Genomic DNA, 19,847 nt, shown 5'->3' with positions numbered 1-19,847 from the left:
GTGGAGGTTGAGCTACTTAATTCTTTTAAATATGTGTCTAGTATTCTTTTCTGTGTGTGAACTCTTATGTTATTTCCACCTTCCTATTAATTGTAGACCTCTACATTGTTTCTGATTTTTCTGTAACAAGCAGTGCCCATCATAAGTATCTTGATATGTGTGTCTTTTGAACATTTCTGTGAAGGATGCATTCCTAGAGATTGAAGTGTTGCAATACTGAGTTTCAAAAAAGGAAGCAGCATTCAGCTGTGGTGGCTTTTGCTCCCTGGATCTATATATGTATCTGGGAAGATCATTCTCTGACTGCATCTTCATTTCATGCTTTGGGTCTCTACCTCAATGTCAATTCCCACCGTGTTCATAGTGCGTGGGGATGAAGGTTGATGTGGTTTTGTAGTCACAGAAGTTGGTGGGAAGAGAAGTTGTGCAGGGTTATTTTTCACAGTCATAGACACGAGTTTAGCATCTCACCTGTTCACCTTGATAATCCCAAAATGTTTGAATAACAACATTGCGACTTGGAGTGGTTTCTCAGAATTCTGAGAGTGTCGTGGTGGTTTTGCCTGCAAGCAGTTTTGTCTGCTGGGGTGATTGAGATGCCTGGCGGTTGCTGGAGACAGACCCAGAGTTATTAAGTTGGACAGTGCTATAAGCAACGCGGGGGCCCAAGGCCTTACAGAAGAATCAGGAGAGGCTGGCCTTGTGTGCAGGCAGTAATGAAATCAGGTTCAAGTCAGAAAGTTGCAAGCCAGCATATTTGGGAAATTAATAATTCAAAAACTCAAGTACTAGGTCTGAGAGAAACTTGGAAGAAGACAGGGAAGAAAGACAGGGCTTGACACAGTGATGTAAAGGCAAAAGGAGAATATTGTGCAGCATTCAGTTCGGCTTCTGCATGGAATTCTCCCCGAAGGCACTCTAGATTTATTTTTTTTGTTTTACAATGGTCACGATGAATTGAAACAAATCTGCTCACCCCTCTTGCCTGATTCCTCAAGGGAACAAGAGAAGACGTTTTTAGGGTAACAAGTAAGAGGTGTTGTTAGTGCAGTGGTGCTCATCACATGTGCCTTTGATCCAAGTGAATTCAACTCCACCCATGCAACAAAGGAAGGGAGTGGGTAACAACAATTAAAATTACATTGGCTAATTCATCATTGTGCTGCCAAGTGACTGTGGTTATGAAATGGCTCTTTCCTTTGTTGGACTCTGTTCCTTTCCCTGTGTGAACAACTTGCCCAGTGAATGTAGCTCCCAGCTGTATCTGGTGCCCTTCCACAGAAATGGCTCCAGTGTACCTGTGGGATTTCAAGAGCCCCTTCGTCTTCACCATGACACCTTTCTGAGGGATTCTCCAGGATAATTTACTCTTGAAATGTTGAAATGTTACTCTTGTCTTCCTTTGGAGTGTAACCCCGTATATGATCCAGTTTCCCTGTAATGGACGGGACTGAAGGATTTGGTCAGTCACAGCTCTATTCCTTTTTTTAAAAAATATTTTATTGAAGTATAGTTGATTTACTAATGTTATGTTAATTTCTGCTATACAGCAATGCAGTTATGTAATACATATATATATATTCTTTTTAATATTCTTTCCCATTATGGGTTATCACAGAATATTGAATATAGTTCCCTGTGCTATACAGTAGGACCTTGTTGTTTATTCATCCTATAAATAACAGTTAATATCTGCTAATCCCAAGCTCCCAGTCCTTTCCCCCACCCAATCCCCTTGGCAACCACAAGTCTTTTCTCTATATCTGTGATTCTGTTTCATAGCTATGTTCAATTGTATTTTAGATTCCATATGTAAGTGATATTATATGATATTTTGTTTTTCTATTTCTGACTTAGTTTGCTTGTGTGTGTATGTTGCTGTTGTTTAGTCACTCAGTTGTGTCTGACTCTATGTGACTCTGTGTGACCCTGTGGACTGTAGCCTGCCAGGCTCCTCTGCCCATGGGGTTCTCCAGGCAAGAACACTGGAGTGGGTTGCCATGCCTTCCTCCAGGGGACCTTCCCAACCCAGGGAGTGAACCCAGGTCTCCTGCATTGCAGGTGGATTATTTACTGTCGGAGCCACCAGGGAAGCCAGACTTACTTTGCTTAGTATGATAATTTCGAGGTCGTCCATGTTGCTGCAAATGGTATTCATCCTTTTTTGTGACTGAGTAGTATTTCACCGTATGTATATACCTCATCTTCTTTGTTCATCTGTCAGAGGACATTTAGGTTGCTTCCATGTCTTGGCTGTTGTAAATAGTGTTGCTGTGAACCTGAGAGTGCATGTATCTTTTCAAATTACAAGTTTGTCTGGGTGTATGCCTAGGAGTGGAATTGCCATATCGTATGTTAGCTCTATGCTCTGTTTGTTGTGTTCTGAGGAACCTCTATACTGTTTTTCATAGTAGCTATACCAGTTTACATTCCCACCAACAGTGTAAGAGGCTTTTCTTTTCTGCACACCCTCCCCAGCATTTGTTATTTGTTGACTTTTCAATGATGGTCATTCTGACCAGTGTGAGATGGTACCTTATTACAGTTTTGATTTGCATTTCTCTAATATTTATGTTCCATTCTATTCTTTAGATCATTAGAATCACTATATATCTATCCTGTGATGCCCCAATTTAATGTTGTTAGTAAATGTATGTTAGATTCCATATCTGCTACCTGTTTAGTCCATACTTTAAATATGGAGAATCTCTGACTGTTATGGGCTGAATGTTTTTAATGACTTTCCTGCTTCCTTCTCTGGTTTCCCAAATTCATATGTTGAGGCTCTGACCCCCTCAAAGTGGAGCCTTTGGGAGATAATTAGATGTAGATGAATTCATCAAGGTGGGCCCCATGATGGAATTCGTGTCCCTAGAAGAAGAGGAAGAGAGATGAGGGCTCCTTTTCCTTCTACCACATGAGGAATACAGGGGCTGCCTGTCAACCAGGAAGTGGGTTCTCAACAGACTCTCAGCCTGCTGGCCCTCACAGCCTCAGGAACTTTGAGAAATTAATGTCTGTTGTTTAAAGCGCTTCATCTGTGGGTCTGATGCTTTCGTTAAAGCTTTCAGGGTCGAAGAAGACATGGGCTGAGAGATTGCATTCAGAAAAGGAGTAAGACTATGCTAAGAAAAGAGACAGTTGCAAACCCGTCAAGCTGTGTGACACGTCAGCTCTGCAGGGCCAAGGTCAGGCCTCTGCTTGGTTCCTCAGGCTCAAGCTTTTTCGCCCTTGGTAGTGCTGCTACATACCATGTATGTCTAGGAGGGTATTTACTGACACGATTCAAGGGAGATAAGACCTGGGCTAATGGAGTAAAACTGAGCAGAACATATGGAATCAGGATGGAATTATCTGGAAGTCAGCCCCAAAGTTGACTGAGGATGGGGATCACATTGCTCATATCCCATTATAAACCAGTCCAGACACCGATAACACGTTTGACCACACTCACTGCCCTGCAGCCCCCGGAGAGGGGGAGGAAAAGCATGATTTCTGTTCTCCTTCCCCTGTTTTCTTCATCTACAGGATTCAGATCATAGCTGCCATGGAAACTGTGCGTTGGAATTTCTGGAGTCCTTAATTTTAACTTAGCATAGAAAAAACACTTTTGTGCTGATTTTATAATTATTCACGACAAGGAGAAAGTGACTAAATGTCTCCTGACAGTGAGGGAAGATACAGCAACGCTTTCTTCTTTCTTCCTTTCTTCTTGCTTTCATAAAGATACAAGTATTTGAAGCACGTTATGGATCCAGGAGTCACTCTTCCGTCTTTTGCAGATTCTGATATCATAGCTGAGTTGCAAGAGCTCCAACCTTCAGTGAAGGACTTTGAAGTGAGAAGTGTCGTAGGCTGCGGTCACTTTGCCGAAGTACAGGTGGTCAGAGAGAAAGCGACTGGGGATGTCTATGCCATGAAAGTCATGAAGAAGAAGGCCTTGTTGGCCCAGGAGCAGGTACGAGCATTTAACATCCAGCCTCCCCTTTCTGCACCAGCAGGTTCATTGCAGAGATGAGAATCTGCTGAATTGACACCTGGGATGGAGCCAGTTTTCCTCTGCATCCCTAGTTTTAATTACTGTGGCACAGCCAGGAAGGTCTGAGCCTGCTTTCTTGAACTGATATTGACTAATTTTGAAGATTGACAGGCTCCCCTGGGTTGCTTGATCATGTTTTTATAGTTGCATATTATTCAGAACCACCTTGGCCTTTTCACTAATGAATTTGAGATGATCTTTTGTGACCATCCACTGGGGATTCAGAGATGGGAGTTTCACGGGGTGAGTCAGATGGCCTTTGCTTTTGTACACATCTTATATATTTGTGTTGGGGGCATCTGTACTTGATTTTTGTGGTTTTTTTTTTTTGTATTTGGTTTTAAAACAGGCCTCTGAAGAAATTAAATTGTTCTGTGCCTAGGGAGTTGCCAGTCTGAGAGGAGGTGAGAAGTTATCTTTCTGGTTGTGGTGTTTTTCTCTCTTTTTAAACAAGGCTGCTGCTTCCAGACTTTATTGATTCATTTGCCGTGTTTCTAGAGAGACGGCCATCAGCCTTGGTGTTCAGAGAGCAATTTATTAGTTACCCACGTTCGAGAGCACATCATGTGTCCGATAATGGACCCAGCTCCGTGGGAAGTCTGCAAAAGGAATCAAAGCTCTGTGGCTGTTAGTTTCAGGGTTTTAGCACAGCCTTGGGAAGTTGAGGAAAAATGGCAGATCCATAAACCAGGCACTTAGGAGCTAAAGCATCACAAAAGAGGGAGCAGTTAGCAAATTCACAAATGACGGGATGAGGAAAGATGTGGGTGAGCCAGAGACGGGAGGTTCACACTGCTGAGAGGGAACATGGGCTCTGGGCAGGGAGAAGTGATGAGAATGTACTGGGTAGAAGTGTGGTATGTGTGCCGCTCTGGAGGTGTAAGTACGAGAATGCTATGCAGATGTATGTGTTTGTGTGTGTTTAGAACAAATAGACTGGAAAATGAGGAGAAGTAAGGACATTGGAGTTGGGAGGAGGTGATTGGTGGGAAACCTTAAGAACGCTGTTCTGGCTGCTGTGATAAAATATGCCACTTTAACTATTTTTAAGTGTACAGTTCTGTGACATTAAGTACTTTGGCAGTGTTGTGTCACCATTACTACTGTCCACCTTTAGAACTTTTTCATCATCCTAAACTGAAGCTCTGTACCCATTAAACAGTAACTCATCATCTCCCCAAAGAACTGCTTTTTGCAGTTGGAATTTAATTTGTGAGATGGTTGGGATTCATGTAGGTTTTTGGAAGCAGGAGGTTGGGATCAGGGTTTCAGCACTTCAGTGACTGTGTGACCTCTGGTCAGACACAGCAGAGGGCAGGAAGCTGCTTGTCAGAATCCGAGAATGCTGTGGCCTTTGTTCAGGAATGAAATGTGGGCAACTTCATAGAAAGGATACATGACAGAACGTGGCAGATCATTTGGAAGAGAGGTGTGGAAGATGCTCACTGAGCCTCCCAGCACCTAAGAACCACCTGTCATCAGGCCACACCTACTAAGCACCTGTTTGGTCTGGTGTGTCCTAGGTCCTTGGAAGAGGCCTTAGATGTAGCCTTGTGCTCCTTCTATTTCATATGGGCAATGGTGCATAGAAAAGGAAGCAAATCCAGCACATCCCACACTGCAGGTGAGGGGTGGGGAGCCTCGCCCAGCGCATCCCGCACTGCAGGTGAGGGATGGGGAGCCTCGCCCAGCACATCCCGCACTGCACGTGAGGGATGGAGACCCTCTCAGTACATCCCACACTGCAGGTGAGGGATGGGGAGCCTCGCCCAGCACATCCCACACTGCAGGTGAGGGATGGGGAGCCTCGCCCAGCACATCCCACACTGCAGGTGAGGGATGGGGAGCCTCGCCCAGCACATCCCACACTGCAGGTGAGGGGTGGGGAGCCTCGCCCAGCACATCCCGCACTGCACGTGAGGGATGGAGACCGTCTCCCAGCGCATCCCGCACTGCAGGTGAGGGGTGGGGAGCCTCGCCAGAACATCCCACACTGCAGGTGAGGGATGGGGACCCTCACCCAGTACATCCTACACTGCAGGTGAGGGGTGGGGAGCCTCGCCCAGCACATCCCACACTGCAGGTGAGGGATGGAGACCCTCTCAGTACATCCCGCACTGCAGGTGAGGGGTGGGGAGCCTCGCCCAGCACATCCCACACTGCAGGTGAGGGATGGGGAGCCTCGCCCAGCTGTGCTCCTCTGGGTCAATGACTCGAGTCACCGCATGTGAGGTGTATTCTGGGGGATTAAAAAAATCTCACATACCCAGGAGCTAATTAAAGCCACCCACCTGTTCGTTACCTGAGCCACACAGGACTATCACAGACAGGATGCTGTGTTCCTCTCACTGCATCCCAACAGGGGAGTCTCAGTTGTGATTTGTCCCATTCCTGAGGTTGTCACGTTGGTATCTGCCACCCTTCTCCACTGCGGAGTTACTCCTTTCCTCTTTGTAATTGCATAGGTATTTTGGAAGGAGGTACTTTCAAACTGTGGAAAAACTGTTTCTGATAAAACTTTGAATCCATCCATTTATTTATATCTGTTTGAACTTGTGTTTGCCTGTCAATGAGTTACAATCCATTCCTGTCAGTATATGTTTTTATACTCAAATTGTTCCCAAGTTGACCAATGAGAGTCTCTTTAGGTTGGCTTTTGTATATCCTTTTGACATATTCTCTATCTTTGAATTCTGTGTTACTTTCTGATACAACAAGATGTTTGGGCTCTTAAACTCACTTTACCTGCCCCAGCCCCACAATCAGTCATTTCTCTGGGAGCCCTTTATTTTTTTATTTTTTATTTTTTTAAGTGGAAAACAGTATTTAGAGGCCAAGGTCTGGGTACGAGGTGTTCTCTTTGCTTTCAGGATGTCATTGCTGCCAGACTCCATTCAATGGACAAGGCCAGGAAATACATGTTCATGTATGCAGTATACCTACCTCATACACACGAACATTACCATCTGTATTTATTTCTGTATCTACCTGTGTATGTTGAAAACCACATGTATTTACACCAACATCTCCAAGTCCTGTCCAGCTTCACAAGGTCTGTTCTGATTTTCACCCTTCCATGTTTGTAACTCCTCTGATATTACCTTCAGTATTTTTTACTTATTTTATGCAGCTGTGTCCATCCGTCCAGTCTACTTTGACGGGCTCAGATGCTCCAGGTCATCTAGACCTAGGTTGACTTCCTGCTCACACATGAGCCTTTGATGCCCACACTGGTCCACTCCACATGTGGTTGCTTCACTCCTCACCCTGCTCAGACCTGTCACCCTGTTCTGTGCCACTGTGGCTTTCCTCGTCACCTGTCATGGATGTTTATCTGGTTATTCTCCATCTAATGGTTTTAGGACTGAATTGCTCAGTAAGGGAAGGCGAAGAGGAAGATTTAAATTTAAAAGAAGTGGGTCGACCTTGAAGAAAGACATTAAGTAAATAACTGGACAATATTATATGGGTCTGGCAAAAATTGAGCAAAGTAGGCATAAGAATGAGATTTGTGGAATGTTGGGCTATGTGATGGCTTTTTAAAAAAGAAACAAAACTGGGTATCAGTTTAAGCTTAAAGGGAGAATAAAGAGCATTTCCCCCATCACACTTAGTGCTTCATAATTGTCTTAATAGTTTCTGTTCCTCCTAGGTCTCATATTTCGAGGAAGAACAGAACATATTATCTCGGAGTACAAGTCCTTGGATCCCCCAGTTGCAGTACGCCTTTCAGGACAAAAATAACCTTTATTTGGTGAGTCTTTCCATCCATCTCTGTAGAATTAGCCTAGTGTTGAAATAATCAGATACCACGGCTGTGTAATTGAATGTGGTTCTTGGCCATGTGGCCCATGACACTTTTCATTCATTCTCATGCTCAGGAGACACCTTTCAGGTGTCTTCTTCTTGTCCTAAAGATGAAAACCTAATCCATTTAGAAACAGCCCCATTTATTGTTGGATATTGTAGCTATGGCTCAAAGGACAATAAAGAGAAGTCATTTATTGGCAATAGTCTGATAGTACCTTTAACAAAATCTTACTTTAAATTTTAAAAATTGAGATAGAGCATGGTTATTATAAGAAAATGCAAACACTGCGGAAATGTATGAAATAAAAGAGAACATGCTCGACCTTTCTCTCTAATCGCTCTCCCCTAGGAAACACATGTTAATGGTTATGTACATTCATTCTGGCTCTTAACTGTGAGTTGTGGAAAGAATATTTCTGTGCCTGTGCCTATCACACATGTATATAGTTTGTTTCACAAAAATGGTGTGTTACTGTCTACTCTGCTCTTCAACTTTCTTTTTGCCTTTCAGTAATTTTTCCCTGACATCTTTTCATGTCAGTACATGCAGATCTGCATTGTTCTTTTGAGCAGCACCATGGTTTTCACTGACATGCATGTAGCATAACTTGTAGAATGCTAAAATTCATTTTGAGGCCTTGTTTAGGTTCTTAGGGATTTAGATTCCTAAAGTTAAAGGTATCTTAGAAGCAATTTTTATTCCTGATTCAGCTCTTTCTTAAAACAAGACTGTCCTGTTACGTTGAATGAAGACAAACTTTTATAGAGCTCACGTCAGAGAAGAGGGTAAGAGACGGATGCCTATTTGTTTTGAATCTTCACTGGGCGTTTTAGGGGGACCTCCCTGGTGGCCCAGATGGTAAAGAATCTGCCTGCGGTGCAGGAGACCCGGGTTTGATCCCTGAGTCAGGAAGATCTCCTGGAGAAGGGAATGGCAACCCACTCCAGTATTTTTGCCTGGAGAATCCTATAGACAGAGGAGCTTGGCAAGCTACAGTCCATGGGGTTGCAAGAGTCAGATACCACTGAGCGACTAACACTAGGAAAACTCACTACCTTTATTTCTGATCTGGAATAAACAGTTTATTTGCCTTGGTTTCATCTTAATTGGGAATCAATACCGGTGGGGAGGCTCCTTCTGGTCCCACCCTACCTTCTGAGCAAGGGTATTCTCACATGGATATGCTGGGAGACTGGCCTTGTGCTCACTGTGCGATCCTTCAGAGCCATCACCATGCCTCTGGTCTCTATGTCCTGAAACTTCCTTTTCTTGAATATTGTCATGGAAGCTTCCCTTCCTTGAAACCTGGAGCTTGAAGCCCTAACCTTTACAAGTGACCTAGGCTCACTGGTTGTGTCCTAGGACATCTGTAGCACATGGTAGTATTTGTCCTGTGCTATGCGTGTCTTGTGGAGCCCCTCGTATTTGGATGTATTAACAGATTTACTCATTATCTTTTAGAAAGGCAATTCCTTTGACACAGTAGGTTCTTTGTTCTTTATTGTTGTTTTGGATATTTTTAACTGGAGCTCTGCAAATCATACAGAACATCAACTCGGGAGTATAAAGTTTATTTCTGAGGCCACACGGGCTGTCCCAGAGCTGGGAAGGGCTCTGATTTTTGGCGAAAGTTGAGACTCCACAATTTTCTGGTCTGCCTTGCACTGCTCCAGAAACTTACCATTCTCTTCCTCTGAGTCGAAGAGCTCAACCTTTTTTTTTTAAATTTTATTTATTTTATTTTTTGACTGTGCTGGGTCTTCATTGCTGCGCAGGCTTTTCTCCATTTGTGGTGAGCGGGGGCTACTTTCTAGCTGCAGTGTGCCTGCTTCTCACTGTGGTGGCTTCTCTTGGAGCTCAGCCTTTTTGATCTCCAGTCTCATGCAACTTCTTAATAGTAATCACTGTTAAAAAAAAAAAAAAAAGTAATCACTGTTGAGATACTTCGGAACTTTCACACTATTATGGTAAGTTTTGGTAGAGGTGATGACAGATTCTGAGTGTTCTAGGTGAAGGAGCTCAGGTGAGTGAGGACTAGTGGTTCAACCCCAAATGGCAAGTCCCTGCACAGGTACCTGAGGGAAGCCACCTTCTGCTTGTCTCCGGGATGGGCGGTGAGGACGATCAGAGAGGACCTGGGAGTAACACTTCACAGTAGTTTTCTTCACATTGATTGTAGTTGTTTTTTTTTCTTTCCCCACCGCTCAACAGTTTTTATAGCACATCTTTAAGAGGGTAACATTTGGGCATTTTGAGAATTTTAAACTCTTTGGTTTCACTCTTTTTATCCTTACTAATTGGCTCTGTCACAGTAGTGAGAACCTTCCCATTTTTTCCTTAATTGTGGATTTAATTGCTGTGGATTCTGTTTGGATATAGCTTTTCTGGAATACCTTGTGGGTTGGGAATATCTGCCATTCCTCTGCTGGAACAGCCTTCCATCAGTGGGGGTCTTCAGGTTGGCGCTTCCCTCTGGATTTTGACACCAGCATTGACATTCTTAGCTGAAGATGGTCTTCTCAGTTTTTCTGCCTGCCATCTTGCAAGATGGGACTGATCTCAAAGTGACTGTTTTCTGAAGTTCTGGTTGCCTCAGCCCTCAATACTTGGCTGCAGGAATGTTTTTATGCCATTCTTAAGTAGCTCCATTAGGTATAATTATCACTGGGTATTTGGTAATCTGATAATTATTTCCTTGCCTGCATTTATTTTTCCAGCACTTTGGTACTTTGAAATAAAATGTTTGCTAAGGGTACAGTTTTCATATGAGAAATCCAAGCTTAGCATAGGGCTTAAGATATGATAGATCCACCATCTCTTATCTGCAATTCTGAAATACCCAGTGCTCTGAATAACCTCAGGTTATTTTATGGCTTATTTGGCAGTAAGACCTGACTTGAACTCTGTAGCAAAACTTGACCCAAACTCCTATTTATTCCCTTTAGTGCAAACTGTTCATCCATTTTGCTGCAAATTATGAATCTGTGTGATTACAGGGTGCTATTCCAGGTCCTAGCTGAGGGTGTTACATAAAGTACATGCAACATTTTACCCTCCTAAAATTTGAACATTTCTGAATCTGGAGACACGTTCTGCCTATGGTAAGATAAGGGGACTATAGATCTGTATTTACTTTGTAAAGCACTGAAATTCCCCTGTGCCTATAGATCATTAAACCTTTGACATTTGGGGAGACATACAAATTGCAGTCAACTCCCTTGGCAGTTAAATATTAATGTATAATGCAATTGGAGTTTAATTGAAGATACATTTAATTGAAGATACATTTAAAATCAGTGACATAGCAGCACTATTTACAATAGCTGATACATGGAAATAATGTAAATGTCCACCAACAGATCAATGGACAAAGATGTGGTATGTATATACAGTGGAATACTACCCAGCCGTGAAAAAGAATGAAATAATGTCATTTGCAGCAATATGGATGGACCTAGAGATTATCGTACTAAGTGACATAAGTCAGAGAAAGACAAATATTGTATGCTACGGCTTCTAAGTAGAATCTAAAAACATGGTACAAATGAATATATTTAAAAAACAAAAATAGATTCACAGACATAGAAAACAAACTTATGGTTATCAAGAGAGGGGAAGAGGAGGGATAAACTGAGAATTTGGGTTTAACAGATACACACTACTATGTATTAAATATATAGTCATCAAGGACCTACTGTATAGCATAAGGAATTATATTCAATATCTTGTAATAACCTATAATGAAAAAGGGTCTGAAAAAATACGTATACTTTCTCCACACTCTCATCTCTTTCCCTATTTACCTGGTTAACTCTTGTTTCTCCTTCTGGGCTTGAGTCAGATGTTACTTCCTCCAGAAACCCTTCCTGGACCTGTGGGAGGGACCCCCCTCTGCTGTGTGTTCAGAGCAGCCTGAATTTGCTCTTGGTGAGTGGGTGGTGGTTGCCGCCACCAGGCTTCAGCTTCCATCAGAGTGATGATATCTCTCTGGCTTCCAGTAGAGCTTCCCCAGGTTGTCGCTTAAGAAATATTTATTGGTTGGATGCATGATTAATTTCATAGAAATTTGATTTACAGACAGTGTACTTACAGCATTATGGAAATTGTATTATGTTAATGTTGTTGTTTAGTCACTTCCCAGGTGGCACTAGCAGTAAAGAATCCACCTGCCAATGCAGGAGATGCAGACCTGGGTTCAGTCCCTGGGCAGGAAGATCCCTGGAGTAGGAAGTGGCTACCTGATCACCAGTATTGTTGCCTGGAAAATTACATGGATGGAGGAGCCTGATAGCTTACAGTCCATGGGACCACAGAGAGTCGGACACAACTGAGCAACTAAACACAGCTCAGTCCCTAAATCAGGTCTGACTCTTTTTCGACCTCAGGAACTGTAGCCTGCCAGGCTCCTCCATCTATGGGATTTCCTAGGCAAGAATGCTAGAGTGGGTTGCCATTTCTTTCTCCAGGGGACTGTTCCTGACCCAGGGATCACACCTGTGTCTCCTGTATTAGTAGGTGGATTCTTTACCCCTAAGTCACTTAGGAAACCTGTTAAATTAATAGTATGAGTTTTTTTCTCTGAAGTATGCAGTTGAAGACAGGTCCACCGAAATTTTTTAAAATTTGATTCTCAGTGCAAGGAAACGGAACTTGGATCCTTTTGAGTTTTGATGGTTAAAAATTTCCCATTCATAGATACACACTAGTGAGCATGGCTTACCAGGTTTTACTATAGAAAACCCTAGCAAAGTCCGTCTTAACGTCTGGTTCCATATGACAAGGCGAGTCGCGTGTTCTGGCAGGTGGCCCACAGAAGCTGTACTTTGTTGATCTGGTTTATGATGAAGTCTGTTCTGTTCCGTTTAACAGATGCCTTCCCCAGTGTCCTTCCATGAAGGAGCTGCCAGTCTCCACAAAGAAAACATTGTTCTGCAACTCATCACTTGTAGTGTTGTATCTAAATTCTTTGTGCGATTCGTAAAGCTTCCTAACTTGTGCTGTTATTTTTCATACTGTATGTCTTTTCAGGATGCACATGCTCTGAGCCTATTACTGACTCACGAATCTATTTTCCCTTTTGTGACCTTACATGAGCTTCCTTCTGTTCATTCCTAAAGTTTTATTCCCCCTAATTGCACACAGGGATTTATTAGTTAAGGTATAGGCTAAGGTCATGTAACAAAGAAACCCTTAAATATAGTCCAGACTGGTGGGCAGCCTGTTGTACATGATGATTCCTTCCTGTGGCTTCCTGTACCTTAGGATGTTGTCCTCTTTGACATACTTAAAGTTGGACCATTTCATGTATATATGTTCCATGTGGCTGGGAGGAGAAAAGAGCAGAAAGGCAGAGCAAGCAAATTCCTTCTACACAGGATGATGCAGAAGTGGGACGCATCACTTCCTCTCACGTCTTGTTGACCAGAAGTTCATCGTGCATGTACACATCTGTAGTGTCTCACTGCGTGGCCTCTTACTGCTGTGGGAGAAGGGAAGAATGGATTTGGGGGATCAGTTACAGTCTGGCCCTGAGGTTAAAACAGCTCCTTTTGTAGGTTAACAGATGGAGTTAGACACGAGGCCCCTGTGCTCCACCTCCCGTGGTCTTCCTTATTATATTTACACTGTCACATCCAAAACTGTTTCTAACACAACTGTGTTCGGATGTCCTGCTTGGGTTTAGTTCTTTACATTTCTTGTCTTGCTTTTAACCCACAGGGATACCATTTTGTGGATACTTCCTTCCTACGTAGGAGTCATTTGAAGGGGGACTGTTCTAGGCAGTGGCCCCAGGGACTGTCTGATCACTAGCCTCTGCCATCATTGGGGGTGGGAGAGGGTTAACGAATACTGCTTCTTTGTTTATTTTATTTGAGTGAAATTCGGTAGCTTAGGATCGTTTTGACAGCGAGACATGTGCTGTTTTGATCTCTTGGGTAAGATGATCCAGTTTTAGGCATGTCTCAAAACTCACCAGTGCTGCCGCTTTACAAGCCAGCTGCCCATCAGAAGGAAGCTGTTACTTAGAATATAGGTTCCTGTTTTATTCTGTTCCTTGCTTGGTCTCTCCGGAGTCATTGGCCTTTTCAGCTTCAATTTTCTCATTGGTGAAATGAGATATTAATACGTCTTATTGACTCCAATTCGATTGCTGAGTGTGTTATTGCCTCAGGGGGTTCTTTGAGTTCTCAGTGCCTTTGAAGTAGTGGCTCTGTGCGTTGGTCTTTTGAGGCATATTTCAGAGGAGTGCATTTAGAGTTTCACCGTTTTGGGGACTGTGGTTATGTTGTCCTGATTTGCCTGGCCCCAGTCTTCAGCATTGCTGATCCAGTAGGTCTTGCGGGGTGGGGCCCAAGAAGTCATATTTCTCACGGGTCCCAGACCCCACTTTGAGAACCGTTGACCTACAGCATAGCTAGTTTCTGGTTACCACTTCTTCCTTCTGCTTCTTTAGTCATGGTGTACACGTCCGAGACCCCTTTCCTTGCCCTCTCAGGCCAACGAACGGTACCTACTCCCCTGCTGTTGCTCGCCCCAGGGTGTTCAGCATCTGGTGTTCGTTTCCTTTAACCTTTCCCATACCTCTGCACATAGCCCTTTCCTCAGTTCATGACCTCAGTCACCTAGTTTGAGTATGGGGTCAGCTTCTGGCCAAGACTCTGGATGATTTGATGCTCAATGTGGATTTTTTGAATAGAAGGATGACTCAGTCTGGGATTCATACTTTCTGAATTAAAGGGCCTTCTCTCTTTTTCTCTTGGTCACCTTGCCCTTCAAGAAGAATTTAGGGTTTGTGCCAGGGGCCTCTCTCCTTAGAGTATCCATCCTGTTCTCCCCTGAGCCAAAGATCAGGAACACTGGGCAAGGCGGGTGATGATGCCAGTAGCAACCTTAACATTTTCATGGCACTTTCAGTCATGCTGATTGTAATGCAGGCATTTCAAGGACACGATTCTAAGAAGCAGCCAGCACAGTGTGCCTCTAACGATACCAATATGCAAATCGGGATAGAATGCAAAGAACTATTATAAATCTACCCCCATATGTACACACATACATGGAAGCGTATGTGTGTGTATGCACACGTGTGCATGCACAACACACGCACACACACATATACACATTTGTCTTTTGTTTCAAATACAACACGACTGATGGGAATCGCCATCCCAGCACTTGGGGTAGAGATGCAAACACCAACAGAGGAGCTGCCGCTCCTTCCAAACTAAACACATGTAAGATCTGCCCTTTAATTAGCATCTGCAGCTGCTGCCATCAGAAAGGTCTGTCTCTGTCGGCCAGGACGTCTTTGCCTTAAAAGAGCAAGTTCATTATAGCTCCAAGCCAGGCTGGTCTGTCAGCTGCTGCGCTTTCTCTGCCATCCGCAGGCCTGTCACATTGTTCAGGGCTGCTTTACTGTAGAGCTTTTTTGCATCCTGCCGGCTCCCTGGCCTCTATTACCATGCCTTAGTGATCACTGTTGAGGTGACCTGCAGGGAGATCTCCTGTTTTTGCAAGGACACGGGATGGTTGCTTCAGTAAGGCTGGACTGGTCATGTTTCAGCCCTTTGCTCTCAGTGATCTTGTCCTAATATGCGGAATGGCTCCAGGTAACTGCTGGAAAATTGTAAGCAGCAGAAATGAAGGCTGTATTCAAGCCAGGTTTCATACCAGGGCATCTCTTGTAGAATCTTCTCACTTGGTTGGAGTAGTGACCCATGTTGCCCTTGCAGCCTCATCAGCGTTGGGTCTCAATACAGTGCTGGGTTGGCTGCGTTGCAGTCACCCCAGAAGCTCCTTGAAATGCAGATTCTTGGCCCCCTCCTGTGGAGCTTGATCCATGAAGAAATTGATCCATGGAATCCACATTTTTTGTGGATTGGGATGAGAAAGAGACATACTTTATAATAAACCCTTTAGTATTACTGAATTTTTTTTCCAGTTCTTTTTCACTCTACCTGAATTCCAGTTCCATGAAGGCAAGGATTTTTGTCAGTTTTAGTGGCTGCTATTTTTCTATTAATAATACCTAGAATAGTGCCTGGCACATAGTAGGCACTCAGATATTTATGTGGATGAATGTATTTTATCCTTTTTAAAAAAAGTGTTTCTCTAGGTATTCTTGTGTATAGACAGGTTTGAGAAGCCCTGTCCTAGAGGACTTGCCAGTTTTTTTCTGGGGTTAGAAGTCACTTTTCTGGGGAGGATCCCTGTCTCTCTGGGCATCTCTGAATAGTAAAAGTCAGGGATGGAGTCCTTTTAGGGGACAAGTCCGGATACTGTGAATGATCTGTTTGGTACAACCTGGGTGGTGACTTTGGTCTAACTTGTTCATTGTGTTCTGTTCTGCTGACCTTGGTCTTTGGTTTATAGTATGTCATCTGGTATGAAGACTTGAAAACTCTTGGTTTGAGACTTGATGGTGCTTTTGGAGCTCTCCCTTTTTTTTTTTTTTTTTAAATTGGAGTGTAGTTGATTTACAATGTTAGTTTCTGCTGTAGAGCCAAGTGATTCAGTTATCCATACATATAGCGTACATTTTTCTAATATTCTTTTCCATTATGATTTATCATAGGATTGACTATAGTTCTCTGTGTTATATAATAGGATCTTGTTACTTATCCATTCTATATATAACAGCCTACATCTGCTAACCCCATCCCTTCCCCTATCGCATGTCAACTACCATTCTGTTCTCTATGTAATATGATTCTGTATTTGTTTCATAGATAGGTTTAGTTGTGTCATAGTTTAGATTCCACATATAAGTGATATCATATGGTATTCATCTTTGTCTGACTGACTTCTTTGCTTAGTATGATAATCTCTAGTATGTTGCTGCAAATGGCATTATTTCATTCTTTTTTATGGGTGGGTAGTACTCCATTGTGTGTGTGTGTGTTGTATCTTCTTTATCCAGTTATCTGTTAGCAGGAATTGAGGTTGTTTCCACGTCTTGATTGTTGTGAACAGTGCTGCTGTGCGCATAGGGGTGCATGTATCTTTTTGAATTACAGTTTTGCCCGGATATATGCCAAGGAATGGGATTGCTGGATCATACGACAACTCTATTTTTAATTTTCTGAGGAACCTCCATACTGTTTTCGATAGTAGCTGCACTAACTTATATTCCCACCAACACTGTAGAAGGGTTCCCCTTTCTGGATACTCTTAATTTGGTATCTTTTTTTTTTTTTTTTGTAAATTAATTTACTTATTTTAATTGAAGACTAATTACTTTACAGTATTGTAGTGGTTTTTTGCCATACATTCACATGAATCAGCTATGGGTGTACATGTGTCCCCCATCCTAAACCCCCCTCCCACCTCCCTCCCCATTCCATTTCTTAAGGTCATCCCGGTGCACTGGCCCTGAGCGCCCTGTCTCATGCATCGAACCTGGCCTGGCCATCTGTTTCACATATGGTAATATACATGTTTCAATGCTATTCTCTCAAATCATCCAACTCTTGCCCTCTCCCACAGAGTCCAAAAGTCTGTTCTTTACATCTGTGTCATCGTCACCAACTTTCTAAATTCCATATATATGCGTTAATATACTGTGTTGGTATTTGGCTTCCCTGGTAGCTCAGTTGGTGAAGAATCCGCCTGCAATGCAGGATACCCCTGTTTGATTCCTGGGTTGGGAAGGTCTGCTGGAGAAGGAATAGGCTACCCACTCCACTGTTCTTGGGCTTCCCTGGTGCCTCAGCTGGTAAAGAATTTGCCAGATGGTGATTGCAGCCATGAAATTGAGTTCAGTTCAGTTCAGTCGCTCAGTCGTGTCCGACTCTTTGCAACCCCATGAACTGCAGCACGCCAGGCCTCCCTGTCCATCACCAACTCCCAGAGTCCACCCAAACCCATGTCCGTCGAGTCAATGATGCCATCCAACCATCTCATCCGATGTCGTCCCCTTCTCCTCCTGCCCTCGATCTTTCTCAGCATCAGAGTCTTTTCCAGTGAGTCAGCTCTTCGCATCAGGTGGCCAAAGTATTGGAGTTTCAGCTTCATCAATCCTTCCAATGAACACCCAGGACTGATCTCCTTTAGGATGGACTGGTTGGATCTCCTTGCAATCTAAGGGACTCTCAAGAGTCTTCTCCAACACCACAGTTCAAAAGCATCAATTCTTTGGCACTCTGCTTTCTTTATAGTCCAACTCTCACATCCATACATGACCACTGGAAAAACCATAGCCTTGACTAGATGGACCTTTGTTGACAAAATAATGTCTCTGCTTTTTAATATGCTGTCTAGGTTGGTCATAATTTTCCTTCCAGGGAGTAAGCGTCTTTCAATTTCATGGCTGCAATCACCATCTGCAGTAATTTTGGAGCCCAGAAAAATAAAGTCAATCACTGTTTCCACTGTTTCCCCATCTATCTGCCATGAAGTGATGGGACCAGATGCCATGATCTTAGTTTTCTGAATGTTGAGCTTTAAGCCAACTTTTTCACTCTCCTCTTTCACTTTCATCAAGAGGCTCTTTAGTTCTTCACTTTCTGCCATAAGGGTGGTGTCATCTGCATATCTGAGGTTATTGATATTTCTTCCGGCAATCTTGATTCTAGCTTGTGCTTCCTCCAGCCCAGCATTTCTCATGATGTACTCTGCATATAAGTTAAATAAGCAGGGTGACAATATTCAGTCTTGACGTACCCCTTTTCCTATTTGGAACCAGTCTGTTGTTTCATGTCCAATTCTAACTGTTGCTTCCTGACCTGCATACTGGTTTCTCAAGAGGCAGGTCAGGTGGTCTGGTTTTCCCATCTCTTTCAGAATTTTCCATAGTTTATTGTGATCCACACACTCGCTCCTTGCAAGAAAAGCTATGACAAGCCTAGACAGCATATTAAAAAGCCAGACATTACTTTGCTGACAAAGGTCCATCTAGTTAAAGCTATGGTTTTTCCAGTAGTCATGTATGGATGTCAGAGTTGGACCATAAAGAAAGCTGAGCACTCAAGAATTGATGCTTTTGAACTGTGGTGTTGGAGAAGACTCTTGAGAGTCCCTTGGACTGCAAGGAGATCAAACCAGTCAATCCTAAAGGAAATGAGCCCCTGAATATTCATTGGAAGGACTGATGCTGAATACAATACTTTAGCCACCTGATGTGAAGAACTGACTGATTGGAAAAGACCCCAATGCTGGGAAAGATTGAAGGCAGGAAAAGAAGGGGACAACAGAGGATGAAATGATTGGATGGCATCACCGACTTGATGGACATGAGTTTGAGCAAGCTCCAGGAGTTGGTGATGGACAAGGGAGGCCTGGCGTGCTGCAGTCCATGGGGTCACAAAGAGTCAGACACGACTGAGTGACTGAACTGACTTGAAAGTCCAAAAGTGTTTTCTGAAAGTATCCAAGTCCTGGTTCTTTATTATTTCTTTAGACTCAAGAGCAAGATTGATGAAGTTTCGTATCACCACACACAAGCTGTCTTCCCTTGGCCTCTATTCATCCCAGGATGAGTGACTATACCTCAGTAGGATAGTTTCGGGATGGGGGTAACATTGTGGGTAGCCAAATTTAGCCAGTAAGTGCCTAAACTAAGTTCTCCTGATGGTGTACGGTTGGGATGTTCAATAATTTTCTGGCAGTCCAGAATCTTTGGAGGGTCAAATTTGATTAGGTTCTTTGATAAGGAGTTTTGTTGCTTAGTGTGTCTTTCTTGACCTCATGTTGCAGAGCCTCCTGCCTAGTACCTGTTGTCATTTTTGTTGCCTATTTTCTTAACGAGCCCTTTTCAAGAAATGGAAAGTTGTTTGACCAGTAGAAAAGACTAATCTAGTTTGGGCAGGGATTTTCAGCTCAGGAATTTGGATTTTCTGAATAGAAGCAAAGTTTACATATGTTTTTGCCTGTCTAAGAGATGGTTCTGATTGTCTGAACTACTTTTCATTGTCATTACAGATAGAATTTTTTTATTTTTTTAGTATTTATTTGACTGTGTCAGACCTTAGTTGCAGCATGCAAGATCTTTAGTTGCAA

General features: G+C 43.2%; 1 protein-coding gene across 6 annotated transcripts in view; it reads left to right on the top strand.

Moving 5' to 3' along the window:
* The window catches only part of CIT (citron rho-interacting serine/threonine kinase), a 172,441-nt gene that overhangs the window by 14,008 nt on the left and 138,586 nt on the right, over window positions 1-19,847 (top strand). For 5 of the 6 annotated variants that reach the window (XM_065904437.1, XM_065904438.1, XM_065904436.1 and 2 more), the window contains exons 4-5: window positions 3,783-3,958; window positions 7,692-7,793. In XM_065904437.1, coding sequence (XP_065760509.1) covers window positions 3,783-3,958; window positions 7,692-7,793 — 278 coding nt within the window. The remainder of the gene's footprint in view (window positions 1-3,782; window positions 3,959-7,691; window positions 7,794-19,847) is intronic. The other variant, XM_065904439.1, reaches the window with a different exon arrangement.

The sequence above is a fragment of the Muntiacus reevesi genome, chromosome 13 (assembly GCF_963930625.1).
Source record: "Muntiacus reevesi chromosome 13, mMunRee1.1, whole genome shotgun sequence".
Lineage (NCBI taxonomy): Eukaryota > Metazoa > Chordata > Mammalia > Artiodactyla > Cervidae > Muntiacus > Muntiacus reevesi.
This window is presented reverse-complemented; position numbering and strand designations above follow the sequence as displayed.